General features: G+C 46.5%; 1 protein-coding gene across 1 annotated transcript in view; it reads right to left on the bottom strand.

Annotated features, from left to right (window-relative positions):
- Positions 1-11,545, bottom strand: part of NDUFA10 (NADH:ubiquinone oxidoreductase subunit A10) — a 41,746-nt gene extending 30,201 nt beyond the window's left edge. The window contains exons 1-6 of the mRNA XM_030454245.1: positions 11,416-11,545; positions 10,135-10,303; positions 9,024-9,239; positions 8,259-8,345; positions 6,718-6,839; positions 1,809-1,888 (exon numbers count right to left, since the gene is read on the bottom strand). Of these exons, the coding sequence (XP_030310105.1) occupies positions 1,809-1,888; positions 6,718-6,839; positions 8,259-8,345; positions 9,024-9,239; positions 10,135-10,303; positions 11,416-11,493 (752 nt within the window). The 5' untranslated portion in view covers positions 11,494-11,545. The remainder of the gene's footprint in view (positions 1-1,808; positions 1,889-6,717; positions 6,840-8,258; positions 8,346-9,023; positions 9,240-10,134; positions 10,304-11,415) is intronic.
- Positions 11,546-13,222: the final 1,677 nt, after the last annotated feature.

Genomic DNA, 13,222 nt, shown 5'->3' with positions numbered 1-13,222 from the left:
GCAAGCCAGCAAACAGTTAATGCCAGCTGAAGCTTCTATGTATTTATCCAATATCCAAGCCACTCTGAGGTCCAGAGATGCTCAAAGCAGAAGCTTCACACATTCACGACTCCCCCACATCAAGGACAGTTTTCTTCAGATCCAAGCACACAGATTGATCTGACAAGCTATTGTAAGCCCAGCAGCTGATGAGGCTGCCAACCCGAGAGTGTTTGCTTAACGAGTGTACTGACCATGGGCTGACAAAGGGGACAGAGTTGAAATCACAGCAGGACCAGCTCCAGAATTCAGCCTTACTAAACACACCATGGTGTGTTTCTGGGGCTCGATTTGATCCAAAGCACAAGCAGCATTTTTCTCCTCACCAGTAAATTCTGAACAATTCTGCCCTCAGGGGCATGACAGTCCCAAGGCTTCCTACTCTTCCTCTTCCATCCTTAGCTCCTGTTTCCTTCCAAGAGCCACACGGTGGCCACTAACCTGTAGGGGACACACTGGGAGGCAGCTGACCAAACATCACACCAACAAAACTCTATGAATGACAAGCTCAATATGAATTTATTCAGTTTAATTGCTGACCCTGGGAGATGAGCCAAACAGCAGGAGGAAACAAGCAGGCTACCTGGAGATCTACTATGACTTAAATGTAACTCAATGAACAGCATCATGCACACACTGACCCTTGCACGAATACAGATTGTTTTGATATAAAATAGGCCTGGCACTGTAACCTTTCAGTTTCCCTCCCAGAAATCTATTTACAAGGGACCAAGACCTTAATATTCATGTGCTTTTAGGTTTTTAGGATATTCTGATTTTCAATAGAGCTCTTTATAAGAACTGTGATTGCTGGCAAGCTGTAATAGTTTTATCTCAAATTTATAGCACACACATAATCATCTAGAGAAAGCCAGGGGAGCACAGAGAAGAACACCCTTAGTTTCTTAGAGCAGGGAGCAGTGCAGTCCTTATTTGCCAGCAGCAAAAAGTCCACCAGATCCTTCTCAACTGTAGAAGGTTCTCACGTGCGTGCCTCATAAGGCAGAGAAACGGAATCTGAAAGCCTTTCTCCTCCCCCTCCACACCACTATCAAAAAATCAGCTGAAGTGTTTTTAAGGTGAGAAAAATTCTAAACTTTCCAAAAAGGTCTGAGAAAAACTTATATTGCATCACACTTGGGTCACACAGACACACAGCTACAGTGCTTTGGACATCGTTCCAAGAAAACACTCCAAGAACTGCTACAAAATGAGAGAAAGAGAAGCAAAGGTGTCAACACCAACCACATACAGAATATTGCCAGAAAGGAGACAGAACTTGTTTTTGCAGAACAAACAGACCAGATTCCTGGCTTTGCTCCTGACATGCTCTTTTAACTATGATAGTTTATGCCTCCTTGGCTCCAGCTCCATGACAACTAAGTTGCAATGCCCGAAGTCAGCAGGGTGAAAAAACACACTGCTGATCAGGGCTCCTTAGCTTTGCAACCTACTGGGTAGATCAATTAACAAAATCCAATGAATTCACAATTTTAAAACACTTCACCCACTGAGTCTGTTGAGTCAAATAAACATTGCTTTGTAAATATCACACCTCGAAAGACTTCATTTTGCAGCTACCAATATTCCATATGCACAGTTGTTATACCATTGATGCAACATCTCATCAGCAGGACATGATATTGTACCACACAGCAGTAAGATTTCTCTCTACAGAACTTTATTTACCTATACTGGTACAGATTTTTCAGATTTGCACACATTTTTACTCAAAGCCTTAACAGACAAGAGCATTTTGGTTTGCTAACCTGATCTGTGGTAGAAAGGTTTTCTTGTAAGCATCCTCAATGTTCTGGAGATACTGAGGAGACACCTTTTTCTCATATGGCTAAAAACAAAACAAAAAAAGCAGAAAACAAGGCTGTGAAAGGAGTTTGCTTTCTTCTCCCACCAGAGCAGGTTCCAACCTAAGTAAGCAGAAGGTGCTACTACACCATCTTCCAGGAGATCACTTTTGTACTTGCAAACATCTAAGAAAAACATGTAAATGTTAACAAAAGTTTCAAGAATTAAAACAGCTGAAGTGGTTAGTTCTTATGTGACATGAAATATCTAGAATGTCCTGAGAAACAAGTCAGTCTAGTCAGTCAGCATTGTTGCTTTGCCCTGCACTTTATGTCCATGCTTTTAACAATCATATAATAAGATTCTTCTGCTATGTTAGTGAATGTAGAAGGGAAGAGAAAGGCAGGTTAGACAGGAGAACATAAACGAGAAACTTTCTTCCAATTTATTTCAGTATGTTACAAGAATCACCTCATTGCCCCCAAATTCACATTGACTGAGAGAACCACACATCAAAAGCCTCTAAAAGATTAGTTTTCTGTGGTCTGTTAAATCCTAGCTACCTGCACATTCAAAGAAGTTAAATATAATCATGCAGAAAACAGATTGTCCAAGTCTGCTTTTTCAATGAGAGGGACAATGTGCCCCTGTTCCCACTGTCTCACACACGTCCATGTGCAACCTTTCACTCCAACCATCCATTCCATCACTTTCCTTTGAAATTCTATTGATACAATACCTGCTGTTAAACTCCTGCATGGGGTACTTTGATACCACACCTTGACAGGCACAAGTAGTGGGCCACTGTCAACCTCATGAAGTTCCAACAAGGCCAAATGGAAGGTCCTGAACTTCAGGCAGGGCAATCCAAAGCACAAGTATAGGCTGGGTGGGGAATGGATTGAGAACAGCCCTGAGGAGAACTTGGGGATGCTGGTTGATGAGAAGCTCAGCATGAGCTGGCAACATGCACCTGCAGCCCAGAAAGCCAACCGTGTCCTGGGCTGCATCACCAGCAGCATGGCCAGCAGGTCTAAGGAGAGGACTCTGTCACTCTACTCCGCTCTCATGAAACTCCCCTACAGTACCAGCTCCAGTTCCAAAGCCCCCAGCCCCAACACAGGAAGGACAATGGAGCTCTTAGAGAGACTTCAAGGAGAAGAGAAGGCTCTGGGGAGACCTTAGAGCACCTCCTGGTAGGTGAAGGCTACAGGACACCTGGGGAGGGACTTCATCCAAGAGCATGGAATAATAGGACAAAGGAAATGTGTTTAAGACAAAAGGGGAGACTGAGATCTTAGGAAGAAGTTCTTCACTATGAGGGTAGTGGCCCAGGTTGCCCAGAGGAGCTCTGGCTGCTCCATCCCTGGAGTGTCCAAGCCCAGGTTGGATGGGGCTTGGAGCATCCTGGTCTGGTGGAAGATGTCCCTGCCTGTGCAGGGGAGTTGGAACTAAATGATTGTTAAGGTCCCTTCCAACCCAAACCATACTGTGATTCTATGATTTGCAAGTTGCCAGAAGTTTCTATAATGTACCATGTGTTCCTTCAGCTCAAGCCTCAAATTACATTTCCAGCTTGAAACACCCACCCAAGATGCCCATTATGTTGGAAAGGTCTACATCTCTGCTTGCTGGGCCCACTTGGAGGGCTTTTCTTTTTCCAGCATCCCACAACAGCAGCACACTGAATCAAACACTCCATCTGCCAAGAAAGCAGAAATTCCAAAAATATAATCCCCAGGCAAGGACCAGTGTTCAGCAGTGCCACAGTCCCAGGGCAGCTACAAGTCACACCAGCAATTTGCCAGAAGGTCTCAAAAACACCACTGACCTTTATGGTCATAAGGGCAAAGAACTCCCAGGTTCCCACAGTACATTAAGAAGTTTATAATTCTGCCACTGAAGCTGCTAAGGCAAAAAAAGTTACGGTTTTCCCACTCAAGAATATCTTGTACATTACAGCACAGAGGCACATTCAGTCACAGCCCAAAGTGCTGGAGGGCAGGAGAGAGTCAGTAGACCAGAGACTGAGCAATTCAAGCCAGGCAGCTCCCAGAGCAGCAAGGGCTGCCTTCCATTTGCAGCTTCAAAGTCACTTCCCTTTGCAATCATCAGCCTCCCTCTTAGATGAGCAGGAAACAGCAAAACAAAATGCCAGGAGCTCACCCTGGCAGACTATAACAGACAGGCTTGGAGAGAAATGGGTAACACCATATTTAAGAGACCTGAGATTATTTTTTTCTAATAAATCAAAGCTTTTTTTATAAGCTATCTGGCTTTCCACAGTTAAATCAGAATCACAGAAAGTTTGAGGTTAGAAGGGACCTCTAAAGATCATCAAGTCCAACCCCCCTGCCAGAGCAGGGTCCCCTACAGGTCACACAGGAACACATCCAGGTGGGTTTGAATGTCTTCAGGGAAGGAGATTCCACAACCTCTCTGGGCAGCCTGTGCCAGTGCTCTGCCACCCTCACAGTGAAAAAATTCTTCCTTATATTTATACAGAACCACCTATGCTCCAGTTTATAACCAGTGCCCCTTGTCCTGTTGTTAGTGACCCCTGAGAAAAGCCTGGCTCCATCCTCCTGGCATTCACCCTTTACATATTTATAAACATTGATGAGGTCACCCCTCATTCTCCTCTTCTCCAAGCTGGAGAACCCCAGCTCCCTCAGCCTCTCCTCATAAAGGAGATGTTCCACTTCCTTAATCATCTCTGTGCTGGACCCTCTCAAGCAGTTCCCTGTCCATCTGGAACTGAGGGCCCCAGAACTGGACACAATATTCCAGATGTGGCCTCAGCAGGGCAGAGCAGAGGGGGAAGAGAACCTCTCTTGACCTACTAGCCACCCCCCTTCTAATGCACCCCAGGATGCCATTGGCCTTCTTGGCCACAAGGGCTCATTGGTGGCTCATGGGCATCCTTCCATCAACCAGCACCCCCAGGTCCTCTGTGCTGCTCTCCAGCAGCTCAGTCTCCAACCTATACTGGTACCTGGGGTTGTTCTTTCCCAGATGAAAGACTTTGCACTTGCCCTTGTTGTAATACCTTAGATTTCTCCCTGCCCAACTCTCCAGTCTGTCTGAGTCCCTCTGAATGGCAGCACACCCTTCTGGGGTGTCAGCCACTCCTCCCAGTTTTGTATCATCAAACTTACTGACAGTGCACTCTGTTCCCCTATCCAGGTCATCAATAAATATATTGAATAGTACTGGCCCCAGTACTGACCATTGAGGGACTTCACCTGAAACAGACTTCCAACTGGACTTCATCTCACTGATTACAACTCTCTGGCTTCTACCTTTCAACCAGCTCCTGATCCACCTCACTACCTGATCAGCCAGGCCACACTTCTTCAGTTTAGCTCCAAGGATGCTGTGGGAGATGGTGTCAAATGCCTTCCTGGAATCAGGATAAACTCTGTCTACTGCCCTGCCATCATCCATCCACCTGGTTACATCCTCACAGAAGGCTCTCAGGTTGGTCAGACATGACTTCCCCTTAGTCAAGCCATGTTGACTGCTCCTGAGAAGCCTCTTCTCCTTGATGTGCCTGGAAACATCATCAAGAATGAGTTGTTCCATCACCTTTCCAGGGATGGAGGTGAGGCTGACAGGTCTGTAGTTATCCAGATCCTCTTTCTTGCCTTTCTTGAAGACATTTGCTTCCCTCCAGTCCTCAGGCACCTCTCCTGCTCCACACAACTTACCAAAGATGATGCAGAGCAGCCTAGCAATGACATCCACCAGTTCCCTCAGCACCCATGGGTGCATCCCATGTTTTTCCTTGCATTTTCTTGTTGCCTCTCTGCATTCTCAGACAACAGTCTTATATTCCTCCCAAAATAGTTCATTTAGCTACAAATTCCTGTAACCTTTGAACAAAGTACAAAGCAAACATAATTTAATCCTCATAAAATACCTAAGAACAGCCATAAGCACATATCCAAATATTACAAGAGGATGGAAACAACACATACCAAACCAGGAACAGTTTTTTAAATGACACAAAAGCACTCCACAGTATTTCTGATTCAAGACTCTTTCAATAACCCAGGAATCCAATATAATAAGTGGGGTCATTTTAAGACATACAGAACAGAAGTTAATTTTCTTTTACCAGTAGTCTTCATTCAACACCATGACTTAAAGAAAAAAGACATCTTGGAGAGAAATTATGCCACACTCAAAGGATTTGGGGAGCAAAAGGGAGGATGTTCCACAACTATCAAAGACCAAGTTGCATATCATGACCTCAGGCTTGACTGAAGTCATAGTAGTGAAACATTCTTATCAACTTTGTATCACATTAGCCAGAAAGCTCTCTGGATTCTTTTGTCATGAAACACCTATACAAAATTAGCTTGAAGTTTAAAATTGGTGGTTTCTGTGTTAACACCAATGTACCAAGCAGTGCTTTCCTTCACTTCAAAAAATTAAATGAGTTTGCTAATCACAAGTGACCCACACTAACATCAACACCAGTCTGAAGATGTCTGCTGTGGAAGCTGGAGATGGTGACAAGCAGCTGGGGCTTCTGGCACTTGGGAAGCACAGATCATCTTAGTGCACACTACAAGAAGCTTGTTACCTGGCCAAGACTCCTGAAATGGCAGCTGCAAAAGCTGACTTTTAAAAGCAGATGAACTTGATAAAAATAATTTCATTACAGAAATAAAACATGCTGATGCAGTCAGAAAAAGTTTTTTTTGTTTTTTTCACACAGCCATCACCAACACACTTCTTACACTTAGGAAGACAAGAAGCTGCCTGAAACAGAATTTGGCATCAAATCATAGACAGGAATCACATGAAAGGGCATGGTTACAACAGATGTTAATGGGCAGTAACAGCAACAAGAGATAAAATTACCTTGCCTTTCTCCTGAATCCTCCTCTGCACATCTGCAACAGGTACATCTATGTAAATGACCAAGTGAGGTGGCAGGAATTCAGAAATGCTGATCTCTTTGATCTCTTTGTAGTGATCAACACCTGTATAAAAACAAAACCACAGAAGAGCTAAAGGCAGCTCAGCTGAACACATACACATCCCAAATGAGGACAAGTTCATTAAAATTATAACTTATCAGGCCATGAGCCTACAACCATTTGTGGGGTTTTTCCTGTGTTTGCTAAACACATTCTATCATCCCTCACTTTTGCATTTGTAGTCTCTTTTTGGCTGGTAGAGAAAGCTTAGGGTAGGTTTTCCCTCAAATAGGATTCAGGAAGTTTTTTGGATAAACAATCTTCCAGGAAAACAACGTAAGACACAATTATCTCAGCTGCTATATACACTGAGGTATCAGAATCTTACATCAGTTGAATCAACAGGGGATTTATTTCAAACTTTTACAGTAATCTGGAGGGTGTTCCTTGACCATTTAAAGAAAGTCCCTCAAAACATCAGGGAGGGACTGCAGCTCTCAGGTCACCCAAGGTGCCCATTGCCCCAGCTGTCTGCTCAGCCACAGCCTCCTACATAAAACAAAGAGCCCTGTCCTTGGATGATAATGCAGCAAAGGTCAAAATGGAACAAAAGTCATGTGCTTCACTAAGGTTTGGCAAGAAACACTGTTTCTCACCATGGGGGGAAACCTCTAGTTTCACCACTGAGAAACCTCTAGTTTCTCAGTGACCTTCTCGACCCTTTGCTATATTCTGATTAGGAAGTTCAGAGCTCTGGTAGACCAGAGCTGAGCACAACGCTGTGGATTTGGTGACTGCCAAATATAAATCACACTCCATCAGTTTGTCAGTGAGTAGGGTCTGAGAGACAGGAGCGAAGGCCTGGTTTAATAATATCCACTGCTCTCCTCCTGTAAGGAGCCAACCACCATATCTTTCCATAGAACTATGATGACCATTCTCAATCACCTTCACATTCTCGTATGTTTGGAAATGGCTTTCATGAGGATCTGATCCATCACACTCCACCCAGCTAAGGTTGAGTGACCTGTAGCTTCCTGGGCTAATAACAGCAACATTAAGATAACAGCAACATTTGTGGTTTTGGGGATTCAAAGGGAATTGGCCATTTAAGGCAAGCAGACCAAACTCTGCTGACTCGTTATTTATTTTGCACCTAATGCTGTAAGATCAAGGTCTGCCTGTAGGAAGTTCAGAGTTCATCCGCATTTCCAGAGAACTCCAAGAGTCTCTGGCTGATGGGACACAAGCAAGCAACACAGAATACACACACATATAAGCAAAACCAAAGTCTTGAAATAAAACTGGAAGTCTCATGGCTTTGAGGTTGGTCCTTGTGGCACAGAACAGAAAAGCACGAACAACCCTGAAAAAAGCCCATCTTCCAACCAGGCTTTTTTGTTCCTCTTTTAAAAACTGAACTGCCACACTTCTGGCTGGGATGAAGGCAAAATAACCTCCCTCTGCATGCAGGTAACTTACACCGTTTGTGGATGTAGCCTTGTTTGAACATTGCCTCCAGGAACACGAAGTCGCTGTAGGGAGAGCGCTCGATCACCACACCTTGGCCTGCAATGCAAAGTTGGTCCCTGTCAGCAAGGCTCAGCAGACTCTTTCTCCTGCCAGCAGCACTTTAAATTAACAACACTGCCCTTACAATCACTTTCCTGATTGCTTTTGGAGAAATTGTAAATAAAACAGAAGAGAAAACTTTTAGCTTGCACCAACGTACTGGATACCAATGCCTGTCTGACCCAAATCACCAGAGCAGCAAGTACTACTAAATTTAAGGAGTACACTTATATTTGTGACCTCCTGGCATTCACATTTTGCTTTTTTTTTTATAACAATACCACCACAAACCAGTATTTAATGACATAAAAAAGACTGAACAAAAGATACCACCAGGAACTAAATCTAGGGAGAGCTTTAAAAAGGCTGCACAGCTCACAGCTTAGTGTGTTTAAAATGTCTTTCTGAAAACAAACACCAGGAAGTGCCAAATGGAACATAGTGAAAGGGGTAACTGGCATGTACTTGCTCTTAAGATGTGCTCTAACACAAAATATCCAGTGTTTTACTGAATGAATTACTGACCTGTACTCACTAGAGTGGGAAATATAAAAAAAACAACATAAGAGCCTTTCATTCCAAGTACAGACACTACCAAAGTACTTCAGAGCAGCTGACTCACAACTTAAAACTCAAATTAATTTAGAAGTATGTTGTTATACTGTGAAATCAAACCTGTGGCCAGCAGGTGTTCCAAGGCATCAGCATACTGTAAAACACGGTTCCCAAAGAGCCAAGCCTGCAGTCGATAGGAATGTCCATCAGGGCACTTGGGGTCGTTGTAAAACCTCTCCAGGTTACAGAAACCATTAAATTTCTCAGGCAGCAGCGTCCCATCTCCCGTGATTCTATCCAGGTAATGGATGTCTGCTTCTGGGAAATACTTCATTCCTAACAAAAAAAAAAACCCCACAACAGAACATCAATCAACAAAGTGAATTTTGTTTATTCCAGTAAATATCTATACAGCTCATTTAAATATGGAACTATTTTAAAACCCAATTTGAAGCATTGCCACCTCCACAAGAGCTGGCCTATCATTTTAAGCAGAACCCTCTTGCCCCTAGTCCTCTAATCACTCCAGTCACCCAACCCTGATGGAGTAGCAGCATTAAACACCAGACAAGCAGACTGGCAGCAAAGTCTTGTGGCTTTTTATTTTTTTTTTAAATTGACTGGAAACAGAAGTGCTGAGGTATTAACAGGCTGACTCCTGTTCTTACCTCTGCTGTCAGAGTGGTTCCAAAGAATGCTTATCAATATGGTGATAGGCACTTTATATATATAAATATAAATATAAATATCAATATCAATATCAATATAAATATTGCTCTGCAGGAAATCTTTCCTCTCAAGGTGCTCAGCAACTCCTCCACCAGAGCTGGAAGCTCAGTGCACAAACCAACTTGATTGGAAGTGAGATTTCATTCCACAGAAACCACACCTGCAGAAGGTTCCTGCAGATCTGACAAGCATCCCATCATCATCTCAAACCTTACCAACATTTTATTCTCCCCTTATCTATAGAGCTGTTTGGTCTATAGGAAGTAAGAGGTTTAAATTCTAGTTTATCATGTATGTTACTATGGTTTATGGTTGGACTCAATCTTAAGGGTCTTTTCCAACCTAAATGATTCTATACATCCTTCACATTAACTGCAATATTGCCTAACTAGTATTTTTTTTGTCAAGACCTGCTGTTTAGGTGAACTTTCTTTACACAAGAACAACAACCACACTCTTAAATTCCAGTAGCAATTGCAGAATTAGGGAGAATCACATGTACCTAGTTTTTCTGCTAGCTGCTGTGCAAGTTTGCCCTTCCCAGAGGATAAGTTTCCCTCCACTGTAAAGACTTTGCTGTACTCAGTGAACCTTTTGGAAGCTCGGTCTCCCAGAATATAAGCCAGCCAGCCATACTCCAAATTCTGCTTGGAGCTGAGATGAATTCTTGCCTGGAAGAAAACACAACAACAAAATCAGTAGGTTTTAGTTTTCTTAGCTGAACTAGGCATGCTCAAGTGTTTTGAGACCTTCCACACCTGCAGGACACACACCAGCACATCTAACACAAAGAACTGTCACACAGCACAGCTGGCACTGCCATCTCAGCTCAGCATAAAAAGCAGTACTGGAGGCTAAGAAGCTGCTTATGAAATGCAAGACCAAGAACAAAGAGCCATGACACAATTTTCAGCGTAACAAAGCTTGAAACAGAACTACTCTGCTAGAACTCTGCCCTGAACCTACACAATGACCCCAATTTCCCAGACTCCCTGAAAGCCACAGACACACCACCTGCCGTGTGCTCCCAAGGGAAACCCAGGAGTAGACTTTTGTTTGGATTTCTCTTTGTCTGCTGTTGGGCAGGTATTAACATTAAACCTTCTCCCAGTCTCTCAGGAGAATCACAGCTTCTTTTCTGCACAATAGTTCCTGGACCAAGGTGGGAAGAAATGCACATCTGGTCTGTAAAGCTGAGGGCAGTATCTTACCGAGTCCTGGTCAGCAAAGCCACCTCGGTAAAAACTCAGAAGGCCTTGTCTGGAGGGATGCAGTGACCTTGCTTACACACCCGAAATTTTATTTTTGATCCCTGTTTTTCTTCTTGCACCACCAGAGATCTCATTCACAAGGCAAAGGTCATTGGGTCACTGCAGCCTGGTCTCAAATAGTTACCTGTGCCTCACCCTTAAGTCTCGGCTCCCCACTCCCCCCCAGACCCTTACATTCGCCCACTGGGACTGTCCCCTTCTAATGAGCCCCCTAGCCCAGCTTTTCCCCTTCAACACTTCCAGAAACACGGCTCCGCCGGGCACACACAGCAACATCGCTAGAAGCGAGCAGAGGCCGCCTCAGGACCCCAACCCGACTTCTAACAGAGGCGGCGCCGCCACCACACCCCGCAGGAGCTCCCACCCCCCCACCAGCCCCGCGGGGAGGCCGCAGCGCTCCGGGCACCTCAAGGTGAGCCCGCCCGACCGCGCTGAGGGGCGGCCGCTGCAGCCAAGCGAACCCCGCCTGTGCGCAGGGATGTCCCCGCGCCTTCCCCGGCCCCGCTTCTCACCGCCGGCAGGACGGCTCCCCCCAGGCGGCCCCGAGCGGCGGCCGCGGCCCGGCCCAGCTTGGCCAGACACAAGGACATGGCGGCGCCGAGGAGACGCGGCCCGCCCCGCCGCGACGGAACGATGGGCGCGTAGAGATGACGTCAGGGAGGCGCGGGGAGAGGGGTGGGGAGAGAAGGGAGCGGGGGGAGCCCCGCCCCACGCCCTTGGCCGTGGCCGTGCCCATGGCCACGCCCACGGCAGCCTGACCGAGCCCTTGGTCTCGCCCATGACCGCCTGGACGTGGCCTTGGTCACGCCCACGGCATTGGCCACGCCCCCTCTGCCTCTCGTGTGTCCCGCGGGCAGGGGGCAGGAAGAGGGGGTTGCGGAATGGCGGCCCTGGAGCTTCCGAACCCGTCGGACTCGGGTTCAAAGTCCCTGCCATGGCAGGTGTTCCCTCAGGAACTGGGAGGAGGATGAGGCGGGGGTGGGTGGGACAATGGCCCGGCTGCGGCGATGTCCCTCCCCCGTGGCTCCTCCTCCGCGACAGCCGCTGGGGCTCCCTCAGGAGTCGGGAGGAGCGGGATGTCCCCCTGCTGAGCTGTGCGGAATCAAGGCGCAGCTCTGCGGATGGACTGCTGAGCCCCGGTTCGGCTCCTGCGGCAGGATGTGACCAGGCACGGGCTGGGTTGTGTCCATCGGGTCGCTTTCCATCAGCCACCTCGTAACCTGGCGGGACGGATGCAGCCCCTATGCTGGCTCTGGATCTGCCAGACCACTGCCAGTTCCCCTTCCAAGCTGGGTACCTGCCATGGGCAGGCTCTTCCAATAAAAGTCCTGATGTCCACGCCATCCAAGATGTGCAAAGCCAAAGAGCTGGGAAACTATTTCCTTCTCCAGCTGTATGACAGCCAGTGATTTCATAGCATTGTAGACGAGAATCATGGAATAGTTTTGGTTGGAAAAGACCTTTCAGACCTTTAAGTCCCACCATTAACTCAACGCTGCCAAGGCCACCGCTACACCATGTCCCTCAGCACCACATTTTCACAGCTTTTAAGTCTCTCCAGGGGTGGTGACTCCACCACTGCCCTGAATAGCCTCTGTCAATGCTTGACCGTCCTTCAGGGAAGCAATTGTTCCTCATGCCCAATCTAAACCTCCCCCAGCACAGCTTGAGGCCATTTCCTCTTGCCCTGTCACTTCTTCACATGGGAGATGAGGCTGACCTCCCCTTGGGCCAGCCTCCATTCAGGTAGTTGTGCACAGTGAGAAAGTCTCCCCACAGCCTCCTCCTTTTCTCCAGGCAGAACACCCCCAGTTCCCTCAGCCCCTCCTTGCGAGGCTTGTACTCTATACCCTTTTTTTTTTTTTATGAGCAGTTTCCAGTTCCAGCAGCACTTCCTATCCTAAGCTTTGGGCCTTTGATCTGGGATGTGTTTGCTCGCCATTGCTAGCTGAGGACAGTGTGATATCTTCCATACTGACACCTTTGAGTGATACCATCCCTGTCTGGATTCTCTTTGTTCTCAAAGACGAGGATGTGAAGGTCCACCCATCCCCCTGTGCATTTATCACTTTCTGTGATGCCAGCAGCAGCTCCCAGCCTGAGGCTGCTCCACCACATGAGGAGTCCAGTCCTTCAAAGAGATGGGCATCTGCCTGTTGCTTCTCTGCTTGTGGCAGAGCTCCCTGGGCCTCCTTCAGCAGGGACATGGCTGAACTACATTGCTGGTGAAGGAGTGGAAACCGGCAGAGAAACCTCCCAGTGAACCCAAAACTCTGGCTTTCTAACACTCTTGACTGAGCTCTGAAATCTTGGAACTGC

Source organism: Calypte anna, chromosome 7 (genome assembly GCF_003957555.1).
Source record: "Calypte anna isolate BGI_N300 chromosome 7, bCalAnn1_v1.p, whole genome shotgun sequence".
In the NCBI taxonomy this organism is placed as follows: Eukaryota; Metazoa; Chordata; class Aves; order Apodiformes; family Trochilidae; genus Calypte; species Calypte anna.
Note: the sequence above shows the minus strand (reverse complement) of the source record. Positions and strands in the feature narration are given on the sequence as shown.